The sequence below is a fragment of the Aedes albopictus genome, unplaced genomic scaffold (genome assembly GCF_035046485.1).
Source record: "Aedes albopictus strain Foshan unplaced genomic scaffold, AalbF5 HiC_scaffold_54, whole genome shotgun sequence".
Taxonomy (NCBI): domain Eukaryota; kingdom Metazoa; phylum Arthropoda; class Insecta; order Diptera; family Culicidae; genus Aedes; species Aedes albopictus.
Genome location: NW_026917354.1, coordinates 43233 through 63582, shown reverse-complemented (window position 1 = coordinate 63582; position 20350 = coordinate 43233). Strand labels below are relative to the sequence as shown.

At 39.5% G+C, this 20350-nt stretch overlaps 1 protein-coding gene across 5 annotated transcripts in view; it reads right to left on the bottom strand.

Moving 5' to 3' along the window:
* The window catches only part of LOC109403208 (protein tramtrack, beta isoform), a 74371-nt gene that overhangs the window by 15143 nt on the left and 38878 nt on the right, over window positions 1-20350 (bottom strand). For 3 of the 5 annotated variants that reach the window (XM_062843792.1, XM_062843794.1, XM_062843789.1), the window contains one exon: window positions 1668-1956. In XM_062843792.1, the coding sequence (XP_062699776.1) occupies window positions 1668-1838 (171 nt within the window). In that variant the 5' untranslated portion in view covers window positions 1839-1956. The remainder of the gene's footprint in view (window positions 1-1667; window positions 1957-20350) is intronic. The other 2 variants (XM_062843793.1, XM_062843791.1) reach the window with 1 other exon arrangement.

Here is a 20350-nt window from a genome sequence, read left to right as displayed (position 1 = left end):
AAAAGCTCAAAAGTAGTGTGTTTTATTTTATTTTTGTCAATTATCTTTGAAAAATGCGTAATAATTTAAAATTCTTTCTTTGGCAAAGTTGTGGCCCCTGTTCCACTCTACAATTTGTTCTTTGACATGAAACTTCTATCTCTTATCGTTGTGTTGCAATTTCGATTTTACCATCGCATTTCAGATCATAAATTTGCATCTGTCATGAAAAGGGGCTGTTCATAAACCACGTAGACCAAAATTTGGCCATCTCAGACCCCCCCCCTCCCCCTCGTAGACTTGTGTCCATACAAAAATTTTGAAATTTGTATGGAGCGTAGACTTTGGCCAGACCACACCCCCCCCCCCCTCCCACCAAAAAGTCTACGTGGTTTATGAACGGCCCCAAAGCACTTTTTTGCGCATTGTGTCGCACTTTTAAATCAAAATTGCAAGAAAAGGATAAGAACTAGAAGTTTGGTGTCAAAGAACGAATTGTAGAGTGTAACAGTGGCCACAACTTTGCCGAAGAAAGAATTTTAATTTATTACGCATGTATCAAAGATAATTAACAAAAACCAATAAAAATACACTATTTTTAATTATTTTGCTCTAGAAAACTTAGTTTTTTAACTAAACCAATCGTTTCAAAGATGCCATTTGATCGAAAATTCAATAATCTTTCGAATAAGGGTAAAAAAAACTTCGATAAGTTTGACCATTTTCAAGTTATTGCCAGTTAAGGCAATAATAGTCAAAAACATGGGAAGTTCAATAACTACGTAACGGTTGAGATTTGACCATATGTGTAGAACAATTTTTTTCACCATTTATGGTTCTCTATCACCCTTTAAAAAGTTTGCACTCAGGAACCTAACACCCTGTATTTATTTCTTCCAGTTTTTAATCGAAATGTGTGGTTTTCACAGCTGTAATTATCATATTGTATTAGGATCTACTAGTAAAAAACAAATTTAAACCGATTTAGATCGCAACAGGCTCTATACCGCACTATGGCCAAAACTCCGGACTGGCCAAAACTGAAGCTTCTACCCTAGTAGATTCTAATATAATATGATAATTACAGCTGTGAAAACTTACATTTTGAATAAAAGTTGGAAGAAAAAAATAATATTCCTTAAAAAATCAGCTCCCATATATCTATTTTGGCCAGGGTGCTTCTAATTTGGCCACTCCCATAAGAAATACACGTGATTGGCCAAAATAGAAACCAAAGCTGAGAATATGGCCAAAATTGCGGCAATGCTTCTATTTTGGCCTGTGCCACTTGTAATACAAAAATCAAGTATTAGCTTGATTTCTGCATTTTTCCAATAAAGTATAGATTGAAACCTTTCATTTAACACATTGGTAGTTGTCATTGGATTATTGGTTATTTTAATAAAAATGATTTCCCTTAGACTGGTCAAAACCGGTGCCCGCACCCTATATCAAAATAAACGTGGTTGTTTACAAAAAGTTTAACGCCTTTTTATCCACCTGAACCCCAATCCCAGTTGCACAATTTTGCGAAATTGTATATGCGGTACCAACTCCTCTGGCTCTGGTGCTATCCATTGGACTTCTATTACGACACGACAATGACTCCAGTGCTCTACACCATTCATGTAGTACGCCAACGGTGCGGCAACAATAAAGAAATGGAGACAACAGCAACCATCACTCACCTGAAAGTAGGAACTGCACGCCGACAGCACCACCTTGTGGGCCTGCAGCTGTCGGCCCTCGGCAGCCAGTGTGACGTCCACCAGGCTCTCATTGTGCAGCAGGGTCGAGAAGACGGAGATGAAGTTCGGCTGGTGATTGTTCCAACGTAGACAGTACTGCTGCACCGACATTGTGGCTGCCAGGTTCCACCAGCGTAGCTTCGTTCCCGTGGCCAATATTAGTTGCGGGTAAAAACAACTAATAGGATACGAGTTCGACTACGGGCGCGCGCGTAGCAGCACCGCACTGCTGAAAAACAGAACAGAGAGAGAGAGAAAGAGAAACCCAAATGAAAACAACAGTCATCGGTCGCGGCGGGGGCAAAGTGGGCAAAAAACGGTTCGTCGTCAGTGTGTGCTTTCGCCGACTAGGAAAGGAAGCTAGAATCTGTGCACGATCAATTTTGGACAGTTTATTTGTGTTTATGTCATTAATCTTTATCAGAGAATAGATTTAGCATTCGTTACAAAGTAAACATTAATAACATTTAATAGGTTTTATGGTTCACAATAGAACATACAGTAGATATATCGTAACTTTTTACAATAGAGACCAAGCCCATATCGTGCTTACGATAAGTGCACATTAGCTTTGATTGTGACTAATTGATTTTATTATTTTATTGGTTCTTTCATATATCGAAGTTCGTATAAGTTAAAGTGCCTGAAAAGTTCAAATGAACGTTTACTTTTAAAAAAGCTTATTTCTTAATTTCATTTCAATACAATACAAAACAATGAAATAACTATAAATGATATTGTTGTTTGAACAATATTTGAGGTTACGTTATTTTAACAGGTTTTGCATAGGAAATTTCTCAAACTACTATCATGCAAACGCAAACGTATCGATTGTGAGGAGCTCCTTAATCATCTTCAATAATTTTCGCAGAAAATCCTCTAAATATTACTTAAGGAATTACGACAAAAATTCCTCGCGAAATTACTCCAGGAACTCCTTCAGGCATTACTCCAGGAGTTTCTCCGTGAAACTCTTTCAGAAATGCCTGCAGGAATTCCCTTATAGATTTTTTTTTGGAATTATGCCAGGAAATCCTTTAGAAATTCCCCCAGAAATTATTCCGGAAATTCCTTTAGGAAGTTCACCAGGAATTCCTCTTATAATATCTCTGGGGATTCCATCAAGAATTTATCCAGGAATTCTTCTAAGACAACTGCCTAGAGTTCCTCCAGGAATTCCTCCAAAACTTCCTAAAGAAATTTTCCCGCGAAACTAATCAAGTGTTCCTCCAAGACTTCTGATAAGCATTGCTCCAAGAATCCCGTCGAGAATTTCACCAGAAATACCTCCAGGGATTTTTTCAAGAAATTCCTTCAAGAATTTATCCAAAAAATCCTCCAAAAATTTCTTCATGAATACTTCCGCAATTTTTCAGGAAACCTCCCTCAAAAATGTCTCCAGGATTTTTTCAAGAATTTCTCCAGATTTCTGCAAGGCTTCAGCTAAGAATTCCTCCAAGAATCCGTCCAGTAATTTCTCCAGATTTTTTTTTTAATTACTATAGGAACTCTAATAAGAGTTTCTCCAAGACCTACTCCAATCCTTCTGTCAAAAACTCCTACAAAAATCCCTCCAGGAATTTTGCCAGGTTTTCCTTTATAAACTCCACTAGGAACACCTCCAGGGATTTTCAATAAATATCTGCAGGAATTTTTCCAGGAAATCCTTCAGAAATATTTACAAGAATACAAATTAACCACCCCCCCCCCCCCCCCCCCGGAATTCCTTCAAGAATTCCTACATCCGCCAAGAATTTCTCCAACAATCCATTCCAGAAATACCACCAAGAATCTCTAGGAATTTATCCAGCAATTCCTTCAAGAATTCTGTTAGGAATTTCTCCAAGAATTCCCACAAGAATACTTCCAGGAATATCTTCAAGAATTTCTTGAAGAAATTTCTGAAGGAAATCTTGAAGGAATTCTTGGAGTACTTTCTGGAAGAGTTCATGTAGTGATTTGTAAAAGAATTTTTAAAGAAATTCCCGAGGGATTTTTTAGAGGAATTCCTGCAGAATTTCCCGTAAGAATTCATTAAGCAATTTCTGGAGGAATTGGTTGGTGTCTGGCCAAAGTCTACGCTTCAAACAAATTTCAAAATTTTTGTATGGACGAAAGTCTACGAGGGGGGAGGGGAGGTCTGAGATGGCCAAAATTTTGTTCTACGTGGTTCATGAACAGCCCCTAAGACGTTTTGAATAACTGATCGAGAAATACACGGATAGTTTATAGGTGTCCAAACTTAACCGTGCCCAGTCTTGATGGGATTCCTCGCGGCTGTACGATTATATTATTAGCTCACCACCGTACCGAACCATATTCATGTGTGAAAACAACGGCGACGCTGGCGCTGCTGCTGGCTACTGATTACGCGCGTTCCGCCGGTAAAAGGGAAACATAGAAGAAGGAGGAGCAAGGTCACAACCACAACACGTCGACGTCGGTCGTCGTCAGCCAGCAGCTAGGCTAGGTACTATGCCGGGCCGGCTGAATCACGATCAAAACGCCGGCATTTGTGAACACTCTCGCTTGCTAAGCGATTCGCTTTTTTTTCCTGTCTTGCCGCTGCAGCTATTATCTGTTTCCCTGCTATACTCTCTAGGAGCAATTTGTATGTATGCACGCGGTTGTTATTATTTACACGTTCGCGTATGACGAGGCATTCATATCAATAGCACTAGCACAGCGCCGGCGGTCATACAGTGTACGAGAAGTACACACGCTAGAACTACTAGTCATAGTTAGCACCATGCTTCAAATCGTTTGGACGGTGTGTGAATACAAAAGCAACATATGGATAGGTGAAAATTTATAGGTATGTACCTGTCAGTTTTTCTAATTTTGAACAACGTGTTCAAAAGAAGATATCTGATTAATTATGATGTAATGTAACATTAGCATCTCCTCCACGACCATGATTAACCAGAACAATCGTAGTTGCATAGAAAACCAATGAATAGGCCTTGGGGGTAGCTAACCGTTCATAATATTCTTCAAAAGCTACGTCGAACGAGAGAAAGTGAAGAAATGTTAGTTGGCCAACCATTTCTATTTAAGTTGGTGTAGAGTGTTGGTTCCCTTATTAAGCATGTGGCTCTCATTTTCATCCTACGAAAAACAAATGATTGAAGCGCTGTTTGTTTTGTTTCTTATTTTTGTATTTTTTGTTAGAAGCGAGCACTTATGAAAACAAAAAGAACGGAATCAATCGGTGCCGTAATCGCTTGTTTTAGAAAAGGATGAATATGGGAACGTGAGATTACTGATGGCACACATACCCTACATATATAGCAGGGTAGATTAAGGTGAAACATCAGGAAATCCAATTGCAATTTTGCATATAAACTTTAGGCACAAATCTGATGATCGAAGCATCGAACCAAGCCGCGAGTATTTGTTTAGGAATTTTCAAGATTGGTGCTCTTGAAAATGTGAGTATGGAACCAGGTCGGCCATTGTGGCAGACATGTTTGTATTTTCTGAAGTTTCTCCTTAAGGTCTGGTTTTAAAAGCAAGAACTTCAATTAGTATTTGAATTTGTTTCGAAAACTTGTGATTGATTTTTTTTTTGCTAGGTTTCTAGCTGCACTCTGAATAGAGTTGAAACCTCTACACTAGACCCGATGATAGGAACGAGTACGTAATCTTTCAGAAGCAGTTTGCCAGCCGTACGCGGAAAATGATATCCATTAAGACACTGTTGCAACTGACTCAGAAAGCTACGGTAGAAGATTGGAAAGTTTTCCATTGGTCAGTCAGTCAAGATTTGCCTATGTAGTGTTATCAGGGTGGCCACTCAATTTTAGTTTTGCAATTCCCGTCTTTTTCCCGGTTTTCCCGGTACGATTTTTCAACTTTTCCCGGTTTTTGAAAATGGACATTTTTGGAGTATGTAACACCCAACTCCCGTTTTACATAAAAATTGGAACAATGTAAAAAAAATCCACTCAAAATTATGCATTTAACTAGTAAATACTAATACTGTTTCTCAAAAAAAAAAACATATTATAAAAAACGAAAGTTTAGCTGAAACCTGAAACGAGACCAGTCAATACCGTAGCTCGATATGGGGCCAAAACGGACCAGCTGCTGATTGGTTGATTTTATGCCATTAAAAAAAAGCACAGAATTGAAACCACCACCCGACCGCACCCGAGCGCGTTTGGGCAGTGTTGTCAAAAGCTATTGAAAATACTGATCTGCCGCAGGTTTCGCGTCAGCGTGCGTTTTGTTTCCTTCGCGTTTGTTTGTTTGTTTGATTATTTGCTTCAATCAAATTTTGAAGGGCTGTAGTAGTTTTCATCTGTGTGAATATCATGAATTGCCAGGCGTTTGGCTGTTTCCACAACGGTACAAAGCATCGAGGTCTTAAGTTTTACAGATTCCCGAAAGATCCTCTCGTCTGTTCTCAGTGGGTGCGTTTTTGTGTGAGTCACGAGGATGAGCTTCCGTCGTTGGTAATAAAGCGGAACGATCGACTATGCAGCGTTAGATAAATGGTTTGACAACTTTTGAGTTCTTTGCAGCATCGCGCTAGGTTGCAATCGTAATGAATGATAAAAAAAAATCAGAGGAAAAGTTGAACTTATGCTTACATGATTTGATTATTTCATTCTTAGAATATGCCGTTTGATTTCAGATTTTCAATTAAAGCTATTTTCACAAAAAATTATATCATGTTTAAAGCACTATCAAAACTGTATCTTGTCACTTCAATTTGAAGAGGAGAGGATCGATCATACTTTCGCCTTTCAGCGTTATTTATTACGTAACGCCAAACGACAATTTTTGATCCCCCACCCCCTAGAGCGTTACGTAATTTTTAGAGGGCGCCTTATTTAAACTCAATCTAGAAATCTTTATAAAAAAAAACAAATGGTGCACGTTTATAGCGAGGTCGTACATTGAAACATAGCTCCATATTAAAGTTTACGGAATCTGTTTTCAATCGCATTACCGTACACTCCAAAGCATTTCTGTCACCCCAAAAACGTGACGACATTCATGGAATCTCCGTATTTATGTACTATCTGTCCTATCTCTCACTTTGCCTAAAAATTATACAATGATATTTAACGTAAAAGAGCGAAACAAATTTTTTGGCAACACTGGCCCGAGCGACGAACGAAGCGAAATGAAAATAAACAGCAAACATATTGGAAGAGAAGAAGAATAATAAGAAGCCAGTTGTCCGGTCTCGTCTCAGGCTGAAACCATGTGTAATGCTGAACAAATATGTTTTACTAAGTTGCAGAAATTTACTTTTATAACAAATTTTACATAAATCATTTTATATTAGTGTAGTAATTCGATGAATATGCAATCAAGCGAATCGATTTTAGGATCTTACTGTGTTAGTAAAGTACTGTCCACGTACAGGGGATGGCCAAAACGTTTGGGATAGGCAACTTTTTTTCTCCCACAAAAAAATCAACATGCTGTAACTTTTCATAGAGTGCATCAAAAAATCTCAAATTTTGACTGTTTGTCAACCTATTATATGTGCATCATTGGTACAAATTAAGGCTCGATTGATTAATGTATCGCAAAGTTAGAATCGTTCGGGTAAAACACCATTTTTTAGACAACTCATTTTTGAGCCGTCATATCTCGGAAACCAGTAAACCGAATTGAATGAAATTTTTAACGTTTATCAACAATATATTGATACTTAATACGACGTTATAAAATGTAATATTTTCTCACGGCGAATTAAGTTATACCGGGTTGAAATTTTTACCCATATAGAGGAAAATAAGTCCAATTTACATAACCACACAAAAATTACTAAATGTGTTCTTTCTTCAATCTTAATTGGCTGTAATATATCTGATTAAAGATAACTTGAGAACAGAAGTGGAAAATCTTTGGATATCAACACTAAAATTTATTGAAATTGATGTAAAAAAATTACATTTTTTTCGAGAAAAATCCAAAAAGTGCCAATCCATGATAACTTTTTCCAAAGTTTAAAAGTGCTTATGTTTTAATCGTTGGTGAAGCACATACATATTGTTAGTTTACGTTCAAAATTTCATTCAATTCGGTTTACTGGTTTCCAAGATATGACGGCTCAAAAATGAGTTGTCTAAAAAATAGTGTTTTACCCGAACGGTTCTAACTTTGCGATACATTAATCAATCGAGCCCAAATTTGTACCAATGATGCACATATAATAGGTTGACAAACAGTCAAAATTTGAGATTTTTTGATGTACTCTATGAAAAGTTACAGCATGTTGAATTTTTTTGTGGGAGAAAAAAAGTTGCCTATCCCAAACATTTTGGCCATCCCCTGTACATACTGTAGCTCCTAATACTAATATTTTTTTTTCTGTTGAAAGTGTATCGAAGAAAAGTTTTTGGGAATACGGTCCTGTTGAAGATTAGGTGAATATTTTCGTGGCATCGTAAAGTGAACGTTGAACAGAAAAACCTGGCTGGTACTTACGCTGCTTATGAATACTTACTTAAATTTTACTTGAACAGCTTTCTGAAAATTTAAGTCTTTCTTAAACGAGCCGAAATAAATTTGTCCAATCCTAAATCTCGATTCCAATCTGAAAACAAATTTGGACTAAAGACGTAATCACGTGATTGCTTCCAGAAATATATGAAGTATTGATCTTATATTTCTTACGACTTTGAACAGTCATAAACAGCGTACCCGAAAAAAAAACCCGAACAACATTTTCTGCAAATTGGCTTACTTTGAAATAGTTGTAAGTTAATAGTGTTTTGGATTTTTTGATAATGGTTCCACTATTTAAACAAGTAGTTAGTAGTTAAAATTGATGGGGTTACAATAAAATTCTGGAAACTATTTCGTCTAATTCCGTTTGTTTCAAGTTCGTCGAAAATATTAAACATTCTGATCAAAAGACACCATTCTTTCTCTTCAAATTCACTTTCAATATTTAAACCTCTGGTTGCTCTAGAGCATCATTGATGTTCGAAAAACTTAAAACAAACGTAATTAAATAAATATGATGCAATAGTTTTTACAATACAATTGTAATCTCATTAGGTAAACCAAACTACCAACACACGGTTCAATAGTAGAACTATTGATAAACAATCAACTAATGATATACAACTGTAAAACTTTTTTGTTGATTTCGAAAACTTCGGCCAATTTAGAATGAGTTTTGTTCGAGCACTTTTTTTTTCGGAAATGCTTTCTTGACATAGAAATAGTCGTTCAAAATCGTGGAAAGGAAAGGGTCAATCCTTTACGAAATTGTTTATGTTTGAAATGATACTGAATTTTTAAATTTATTCACAAATTCGATAATAAATTTGCAAAATTTCAAGAAAAGCAAGGTTGTACAGGATCTAAATCAATAATTTGAATTTAGTTTGCTTATACAGATTATCGATAAATTGTATAAAATTTAAATATGTTCACCAAATTTCTCTCAACAACAATTTTCCCGGTAATCATCTCAAATTCCCGGTTTTTCCCGCTTTTTTCCCGGTCGTTCTGAATTCCCGTCTTTTTCCCGGTTTTCCCGTTTTTCCCGGTTCGGTGGCCACCCTGTGTTATGGTCACGCGTGTGTTTATCTTCTTGTTTGATTTTGTTGTATGGTTCAATATGTTTTACTTCTCGTTAAATCAGTTGTCGTATGCTTGTTTTTTTTTTTTCATCGAATCAATCGAACCCTGTATGTTAAAATATAGTCGATCAAATGTGTCAAATTGTTTCCTTGATTTCGCTAATCGTTTTCTACTTCTCTGTGTTCATCTCTTGTGTCCTGAAATTGTCATCGGTCCAAAACCCACAGAAACATGTAAATGAACTTCTGTTGGTGTCATAATACCATCTAAGAGATAAACAAAAATACGCCAAGTTGGTCAGTTGATTACAATAAAATTTTAAAATAATAAAGATTTCATGTCAACTTTCATCCCGCTACAAATACTATTAAAAATATTCAAATTCGTTCAATTATCCTATCGGTCATACCTAGATGAACCATGTAATTTTCTCAAGCGTAGTCTAGAAATGTCAACTTAGTCATACACAAGTAACGTTGTTCAGTTAATAAAAAGCAGTCAGTTTTTGTCCAAAATGTCACGTCGAACGCATTGACGTCAACAATGCGTTTAAGTGTTCGCACGTTAGCTTCGAATCTATCAGCACAATTAAGTGCTGCAAATCTCCTTCCCACTATTGATTCTTCGGTCGATTTTAATTGCTTTATTTGAAGAAAATATGACCAACTAACATTGTAAAAATTCGAAACAGCGACTATGACATTAATAAATTACTGATCAAAATCAACCGAGAAACGTGGGAAACAGAGCCCAAACAACTTTTTGAAGTCAGCTGGCTGTAAAAGGTTCCAAAACCTGTCACAAATCCTATAATACTTTTATTAGGATTTGTAACGATCATCAAAACCTTCTCAAATCCAACCGACTTGGAACTATTGCTTGGGAATAGACTCTACTGAGCCCCGGCGGTTCCTCCGTGTTTATCGAGCATGTCTGATACATATGATCAGCCATACTCCATCTGCAGCAGCGGGTTCGTGATGAACCGTTGGAGGCGCATTAAAGTGTTAAAAGGGTGATATGTTTCACTAAAGAACACTACATTACAATAATCAAAATGCAACTCCTTCACTTTAATACCGTCAACCCCTGCGAACTTGGCCAGGGAATTTGTTTCGAAAACTTGTGATTGATTTCGTGATTTTTATTTATTTTCAAGGGCTTTGGGCTTAATACCAGTCAACATTTGCTCTATAAAAGGCGGGCTTGGTGGTCTAGTGGCTATCGCTTCTGATTCGTATGCAGAAAATCCTGGGTTCAATCTCTAGCCTGTTCTTTTCCTTCTGCTTTGTATCTTTCTATCTACTTTCTCTCTATCTTCTCTACATATACAACTTATGTTCATAACCATCGCTAGAACAGAAACGGATTGAAAAAACCGTTTCCATTTTTTTCAACTTTCACACAACTACTATTTGACGGCTGTTCGAGTCCGTATGAAGTTGATCATCAATATTAACTTCTTTTCTCGATCAGCCTAGATAGCTGTGTAGTGTCGGTAGCGATTGTCTCAATTGGCTAAGAATAACACTACGGACCGCCTGTTCCGGTGGTAAGAATCCACCAACAGGTGACCCCTAATTCATGGTGTGATGCGGCTTTATGCTTACCGTGCCTAGGAATGAATGGCTAGGGGGGTCTAATAAAAACCTAACCGCTAACGGAGCCTGTGGAGTACCAGGGCGCCCTCCACAGTATGTAGCCCTTACTGCGCTAACCGGAGCAATGGTGCAGTGGACCTTGTGTTTCTCCGAGACAATCAGCTGCCCTTCTTTAGTCTCACTTGAGGCTAAATAAGGGCGGGATTATGAAGATGTTGTTAATTAGTTTAAATTTTCACCTATATGGTTTCGCATTATGCGATTTACACAGTGTATTCTGTGTATCCTCGCCTTTGGCGTTTTCCAATCGATACCGATTTGGTTTTATTGTTGCTGTTTTTTGTTGTGCTGTTGTTGCGAAGAGTTTAATCTTACCTAGTTTGGGTAGTGGCTGCGGTTAGGATAGCTCAGATCAATCTTCAGCACAAAAGAACATCAATAATCAATCTTTGCAGACTTATGCAAAATGGTACAGCCCAAGTAGCCTTGGTACAAGAACCTTACTTTCGTAAGGGAAATTTCTATCTAGGAAACCTTGTGAACCCGGTGTTTGCCACTTTCAGTAAACATGAAATGGCAAACTCGCGTGTCATGCCTCGAGCCTGTGTGCTTGTCAACAACGCAATAGTTGCTACACTCATCTCTGAACTAACCACCAGAGATGTATGTGCTATCACAATTGATGTATCTGTTGGAAACCTCAACAGGAAATACGTCTATTGTTCTGTGTATTTACCGCATGATGAACCATCCCCTACGGATGCTTTCAAACAAGTCATCGCATACTGCACTTCAAAAGGCCTTCCGCTAATTGTTGGCAGTGATGCTAATGCTCACCATATCATCTGGGGCAGCTCAGACATTAACTTGAGAGGCTCCAGTTTGATGGAGTACTTAAGTAGTACAGATCTTGCATTACTTAACATAGGCAACCGCCCAACCTTCATGGTATCTGCTAGAGAGGAAGTGTTAGATATAACACTTAGCTCTAGCAGAATTAGTCACGAGCTGACCAATTGGCATGTGTCAGATGAAGAATCTTTATCTGACCATCGCTATATCTTTTTTGAAATTTAAATGTTACTTCGCAAACATTGCGTTTCAGGAATCCTCGGTCAACAGACTGGGATCTTTATACTGATTTGGTTGCAGCCAAATTTCATGGATATTCACCATCCATTGACACTCCAAGTGATTTAGATGATGCCGTTGATACTACAACGACCTTCATCATGGAAGCATGCCCTCTACGGTCTGTGAAGATCACAAGAGGAACCCCTTGGTGGAACTCTGATCTGGCGAAACTCAGGAAACAATGTAGAAAGAGTTGGAACAGACGACGTTCGGCTGGTTCGGAGGCTTTCAGGTCGGCTCGCAAGGCCTACAGGAGAGCTCTCCGGTCTGCTGAACGATCAGGCTGGAAAAACCTTTGTACAAATGTTTCCAGCTTGAGTGAAGTCAGTCGGTTAAACAAAATCCTTGCGAAATCTAAGGATTTCCGGGTGAACAAACTTCGTTTGCCAAATGGCGATCTGACTTCCTCTGATGAGGAAGTCCTGGAATGCTTATTCAGCACACACTTCCCTGGATGTGTGGATATTACATCTTCGGATGATCCTGATGTCTTTTCTTGTAGTTATGATTCTTTAGCTTCGGCTCGGAGTATTGTAACTATAGAATCGATTGAGTGGGCTCTTAATAGCTTTGCTCCTTTCAAATCTCCTGGGGCAGATGGGATTTATCCTATTTTGCTTCAGAAGGGATTTGATTATTTCAAACATGTTTTGAAAAAACTACTAGTTTGCAGTTTTGCTACAGGGTATATTCCCAAATCCTGGAGGGATATTACTGTAAAGTTTATTCCGAAAGTGGGTCGTGCGTCGCATGAAGAAGCAAAGAGTTTCAGACCTATCAGTTTGACCTCTTTTCTTCTGAAATGCTTAGAACGTATTATGGATCATCACATCCGTGATGTTCATCTGGCCAACGTGCCTCTTCATGTGAACCAACATGCCTACCAATCTGGTAAGTCCACTGTGGCTCTTTTACACAAGGTTGTTTACGATATCGAGAAAGCATTCGCTCAAAAGCAATCTTGTTTGGGTGTTTTCTTATATATCGAGGGTGCCTTTGACAACGTGCCTTTCGATGCCATATTGGAAGCCGCACGGGGTCATGGTATATCTCCAATGATTTCCAATTGGATTCACCAAATGCTCAAAAACCGATATCTCTTATCGACATTGCGTCTAGCAGGGATTAGGAAATTGAGCGTTTGTGGATGCCCCCAAGGGGGAGTCTTACCACCGCTTTTGTGGAATCTCGTAGCAGATACGCTATTGAGGCAACTCAATAATAGCGGTTTTCCTACTTATGGTTTTGCCGACGACTACCTAACATTGTTAGTTGGTATGTGCATCAGCACCCTTTTCGACCTGATGCAAAGCGCCCTTCAGGTAGTTGAGGGTTGGTGTCGCCAATATGGCCTTTCGGTTAATCCGAGTAAAACATCTATTGTTCTTTTCACGGAAAGGCGAAACCGTAATGGCGTTAGACCTCTGCGTCTCTTTGATTCTGAAATCGATGTGACTGCACAGGTAAAGTACGTTGGAGTCATTCTTGATTCCAAGCTTTCCTGGACACCTCACATTGAGTTCAGAATCAAGAAAGCTTGTATGGCCTTCGGGCAATGCCGGCGTACTTTTGGTACAACTTGGAGTCTAAAACCCAAGTATATCAAATGGATTTACACAACTGTGGTTCGGCCAATATTGGCTTATGGATGTCTTGTGTGGTGGCAAAAGGGCGAAGTGAGAACGGTCCAATCAAAATTAGGCCATCTCCAAAGGATGTGCTTAATGGCGATGTCTGGAGCGTTCTCTTCAACTCCCACGGCAGCGCTCGAACTTCTCTTTGACGTAGCCCCACTACACATTCATCTCAAACAAGAAGCACTTTGTTGCACTTACCGTCTACGGGTACTCGGTCTACTAGAGGAAACTCCTGTGAACCGCACATCAACACACACCTCGTTGTTTTCACTTTTGGTGAATTGGGACAAAATTGTTCTTGCTCCAAGTGATCTTACAATTGCTTGTAATTTTCCGTATAGGACATTTTCCACGAAATTCCCTTCCCGGGAAGAGTGGACATCTGGATATTTGGAAAGAAGTATTTCAGACGGCATCGTATGTTACACTGATGGCTCCCTTCTCGAAGGTCGAGCAGGTGCTGGTGTTTATTCTCGTGAGCTAAGGCTGTATCAGTCTTACTCACTTGGTAGACACTGCACCGTTTTTCAGGCCGAAATCTTTGCTCTTATGTGCGGAGTGCATTCCGCACTTCAGCAGCACGTAATGGGCAAAGTAATATACTTCTGTTCAGATAGCCAGGCTGCTATTAAAGCACTTGCTTCGGCCAACTCCAGGTCGAAAATAGTTATCGCTTGTCGAACTCAAATCGAGGAGCTGAATTCAGCAAACGCTGTTCACCTTCTATGGGTACCTGGTCATTCTTCCATCGCTGGAAATGAATTGGCTGATGAGTTAGCTCGCTCTGGAGCATCACATGACTTCATTGGCCCTGAGCCAGCTATTCCGATATCGAAGTGTTGGATTAAGCTTCAGATTCACACCTGGGCTGTCACTCAACACAGACAATATTGGAATAGTTTGGAGTCACGTCGTCAAACCAAATTGTATAGTGCTGAGCCATCTCTACGGGTGGCGAAGTATCTAACTAATCTGTCTAAGCAGAATTGCAGCATGCTGGTCAAAGCATTGACTGGCCACTGCCGTCTCAGCTATCACATGGCGAATATTCAGCAAGCTGATTCATTTGCCTGTGATAGCTGTGAATCCGATTATGGAACTTCGTATCATTTGATATGTAACTGTGCAGTTTTCGCGCAACTGCGTTTCCGAGTATTCGGTAAACACTTATTAAGTGAAACTGACTTCAGAAACCTGAATCTTCAGAATATTCTGTTGTTCTTAACCCGCTGTGGTAAAGAGCTATAGGCTCTCTTTCGCTTTATGCGTTATTACAGTGCCCTTTTCAGGGCGCTGTTTGAACCCATTGTGGTACGCTTGTGCGTTAGTACCCTCTTCCAGGGTATTTTTCCTATTTCCCTACCTGTCCCTATCCCCATCCAAATCCTTTTTCCTTCCATTTCCCTCAGGTAGATGATGAAATAGGCTGTTATTTTGGCGATGGCACAAATGTCCCAAATGGAGGATAACGTGCCTCTGGAGCCGGCCTTCTGATACCTGATACCTGATGTCTGATACATATGATCAGCCATACTCCATCTGCAGCAGCGGGTTCGTGATGAACCGTTGGAGGCGCATTAAAGTGTTAAAAGGGTGATATGTTTCACTAAAGAACACTACATTACAATAATCAAAATGCAACTCCTTCACTTTAATACTGTCAACCCCTGCGAACTTGGCCAGGGAATTTGTTTCGAAAACTTGTGATTGATTTCGTGATTTTTATTTATTTTCAAGGGCTTTGGGCTTAATACCAGTCAACATTTGCTCTATAAAAGGCGGGCTTGGTGGTCTAGTGGCTATCGCTTCTGATTCGTATGCAGAAAATCCTGGGTTCAATCTCTAGCCTGTTCTTTTCCTTCTGCTTTGTATCTTTCTATCTACTTTCTCTCTATCTTCTCTACATATACAACTTATGTTCATAACCATCGCTAGAACAGAAACGGATTGAAAAAACCATTTCCATTTTTTTCAACTTTCACACAACTACGAGTTATGCAAACTACGAACTGTACCGCATTATCTTCAGAGTAAAAAACACACTACCCAAGTAACCACGCTGTTGAAGCTGTACGTATTGCATAAATAACGCACATATATTGACATGCATTACTCTATATAAACCATTAAAATTGAATTAAAGTGGGAAGTGGCGCCACTATTGCTGATTTACGATTATACCAGTAAAATCGTGGCGCCACTTGCCACATTAATTCGACTTTATTGGTTAATGTGGGGCAATGCATGCCAATATTGTGCTTTAAATATGCAATACATACAGCTTCAACAGCATGGTCACTTGGGTAATCTTTCACCTTACGCGTGCACATCCTTGCACCAATGCGTGAACCCTTTGCCACAATAACCCACCAACACTACGACATTCTCATGAATTTGTGCAGACGCAAAGGTATATTCAGTCTGCTGTGGATACAAGCGATTGCAATAATCAATTCCTTCCCCTTCCTCATTTTGACGTGACAGGCGCCTTAAAATTGAAGATTACTAACACTCATGCATTGAAGATGCCTGCTAGTTCCCGGTATCTCATTGGTTCCTTGTGTGAGTATGGCTGGTCTGGCGATACTGGAGTAGCATCCACGGGTGGTCAATCAAGCTCAAGCTGAAGCTCTATGCCAGTCAACATTTACTCATTGAGCAATCCGAATGAATACGCGTCGTGTTGATTGTTGACAACAACCAATAACGATCTTTCTTACTGTGATTTCCCTCCCCTCATAGGCGCAATCGAACTTCGGGTGAGCGATTGCATAATCAATTTTAGAATGCTGGTCAATGTGGAAAGAAGGAATCACATTGACCAGGATTCTGACTTGAAAGATGCTATTGCCTCCTAATTACAAAATATCGTCAGCACTACCCAAGTAACCAGTAAGCATTTGAAATAGCATTCCTTCAGCATTATAGTAGCCTTTACGACAAGGCGTTTAGTGCTAATTAGCCGTATATGCGCCTATAGTGCTACCTCACAGCAGGTTTTGGCAAAATAACGGGCTGTCTTAGTGCTATCCCTTCAGGAACGTCGTGACGAAATGTCAAAGAAGCGTAACGCCTCGTCGAGCAAAAAAAAAAAACAAAAATAGATTAACGTCTGCTTCTCGTTCTCTCAGCCTGCTTCCCCGCTTCATCGTCTTCCCATATTCCAGCCGGTGCTAGGTGGTAGTTTTTTCTGATTTTTGTAATGATGTAGGTTTGAACTTACGATCCGGAGATTGATTAATTATATCTGCTTCGGATTCTGTTGCTCCTGATCCACGATGCTAAAGCTGTCCCGGTGGCGTGCGTTGATTTAATCGCCAATATAAAGAATGATTCGATAACAGCTTCAGATTCAACATCCAAAACTTGTTTACATTGAGATATTTTATTGTGGTAGAGCATTACGATCCCTTCTTTTAAATATCTGTGGAATATGATTGTTTCTTCCCTCTTTCAAACAATCCTATGATCCACCAAAGCATCCACCTATTCGGCACATATTTTCCGACGAAATGATAAATAATTGATGATTTTTTGATGGACAAGTTCCCAATCCAATCCAGCTGCAGTAATGTTTTCTATGGTGCTTTTGGATGAGTAGGGGAAAATGAAGAAACAAATTTGTAAACAGAAGCATAGGCTCTGTAAGAGAGAGACAAAATGTGTTGCCAAATACGTAACATATCTCCCAACCTTTTTGCTCCTAGCATTTAAAGAGCAGTTGAAAAGCATTCTGTATGCTCCCAAGTGAAACCACTTCAAGCAGTTGAAATGCTAATTAACAGCCGAAAGCTTTTGAGCAGCACAGCTTATGCTAACTCAAGGCAGCTATGCATTCGAACTGCTTATGTAGGGCAGCAAGCACTTTAAATGCGTAATACGGGCTGATACACGGCTTATTCAAATGCTTAGTGGTTACCTGGGTAGCCATCAGCTTTTTAATCATTGAATTGTATGTATTTTAAAAGTTTGTAAGAACGTGCCTCTTTAAATCTAATTATTCAACCTTATATCACTTAAAGCTAAATTCTTCTTCTTTTTTATATCTGGAACCAGTCAAACGTCAAACGTTCTCTGTTCGTGATCTTCCCAGTATGTGGCGTAGGGGTATACATCATTGCATTTACCGCAGTGAAAAATGCAAAATACTACATCCGATTATGCCTCCAAGAATTCCTCTTGGGCTTCCTCCAGAATTTATACGGAAAATAAAATACTTCCTGTGATTTATTCTGGACCTCTTCCAAGTGTTCCTGCAGAGATTTATCCAGGGATCCATCTATCTTCTATGATTTCTTCATAAGGGGCTATCCATTTATTAGGTAAGGATTTATGGGGAAACGGGATTTGAGAAACGCGCATTTCAAAAATTTGTGGGTTCCCATACAAAAAAATCTGGTGGGGAGGGGGTGTCGAAGAATTGTGAAAATTTCCTTATGTTATAAATAGACTGAAGAGCAAATCCGTTAGAAATTACATCAAAATGCGATTGATAACTTCCAGCAGGAATTCCTAGGTAAATCTTATCAAATACCCCTACAGCAGGAATAGTTAAAAAAAATTGAGCTTTTTTGAAAGGAACCTAGCAGGAATGAATGGAGCAATCCTAGCAGAAATTTTAAGAGGAATGACAAAATTAATCCTTGGGAAAATCTTGGGCAGAATGAATCTTGGAAATCGATCTTTTTGGGCAATCATACAGAAATCCCAAGAGAAACCACAGGCAAAATTCCTGGAGGAAACATATCCAGAACTATTGGATTAACTACAGCAGGCATTCAGTGGTGGGCACGCTTGCCGTTAGCCTTTAATGCATTTCGGACGGACATTTGCTTCTATTTCCACAAAGGTCACTAATAAATTCACTATGAATGTTTCACAATTTGCAAGTGAGGTGTATCTTTCTATTGAGCTTGAGCTTGATTGACCGCCCGCAGTTGCTACTCCAGTATCGCCAGATCAGCTACACTCACACAAGGAACCAATGAGATAGCTGCTTGGGACTAACAGGCATCTTCAGTGTGTGAGCGTTGGTGGTCTTGTATTTTTAGGCGACAATGGCGCCTGCTGCGTCAGGTTGCTGGTCAATGGGGAAGGGGAGGGAATCCTCTGCGCCTGCACAAGGTCATGCGGATCTTGGTGTGTTGGTGGGAAATGTTTATTTTTGGCACATGGATCATGCATTGGTGCGAGGGTGCCAGGCGTAAAGCGATAGATTGTGTGAAGATTACTGTGAAGCGGCACAGTCCGCTTGGTTGCATAACTTGTAGGCGTTATATGACAGATTGACACTGTGCTGTGATGAAAGTTGGAAGGGAAACGGCTTTTTTCAATCCGTTTCTGGTTCTAGCGATCGCTACGAACATACGAATATACATGAGATGTATAAATACGTAGGAGAGAGAGAGTGAGAGAGAAAGTAGATAGAAAGATACAAAGTAGGAGGAAAGGGACGAGCCAGGGATTGAACCCAGGACCTTCTGCATATGAATCAGAAGCGGTAGCCACTAGACCACCAAGCTCGTCTGAGGTGTATCTTTCTATTGAAGTGGAAAAAGTTCAATTTGAAACTTTTGGTTTTCATGTTATTGATAGACGAACGCAATTTAAAGTTTAACGGATAGTTCTCGTTAACCGTTAACAGTTATATTGTGTTTGCTCATCAATAGCTCGAAAACTTAAAGTTCAAATTTATTTTTTTACGCCTCAATAGAAAGATACGCACGGGTATTCAGCATGACCATGCTGAGGGTGACGGGTTCGATTCCCGGTCGGTCCAGGATCTTTTCGTAAACGAAATTTCCTTGACTTCCTTGGGCATAGAGTATCTTCGTGCCTGCCACACGATATACACATGCAAAATGGTCATTGGCAGAGGAAGCTCTCAGTTAATAACTGTGGAAGTGCTCATAGAACACTAAGCTGAGAAGCAGGCTTTGTCCCAGTGAGGACGTTACGCCAAGAAGAAGAAGAAGAAGAAGAAAGATACACCTCGCTCGCAAATTGTTGAACATTGACAGTGATCTTTTAAGTGACTTTTGTGGAAATAGACGCAAATGTTCGTCCGAAATCCATTAAAGGTTAACGGCAAGCGTGCCCACCACTGAATGCCTGCTGTAGTTGCTCCAATAGTTCTGGATTTAGACAAAAGTCTACGAGAGGGGATGGTCCGCGATTGTCAAAAATGAGTTTTCATAGTTTATGAACAGCGCATGAATGTATTTTTCAAATTCATCCAGATGATGACCTAGATAGAATTCACCACTGCCCTACATGTGCCAACGTTTCAGAATACACCCGTCATTTACTGTGACATTTGCACCCACTTAAACTCGGCCCGAATCCATTATTATCAATCTTTTGTTTAAGTAAATAATCATCACCAAATCCAACTGTACGTGAACCACTATAGCGCAAGCTCCATATAAATAACTCGGACCTAAACTCGGACTATTTCTTCAGTACTATATATCTCTCTAAACCAGTGTTGCTGAGCAGCGATCGAACTGGCGAAGCACGATGAATTTTACTCGACATTGGCATGATATTCAATGAACAACGCATTTCTTCATTCGGTAGCTTTGTTCGTAATCGGAGAATGAACCGAAAGCCCGATCGTCCTAAGGTACTTCATTCCCGATCTATGGATCGTTCAAAATGAAGAGCAGTGCGATTCGCATTGGTTGCTCTTCGC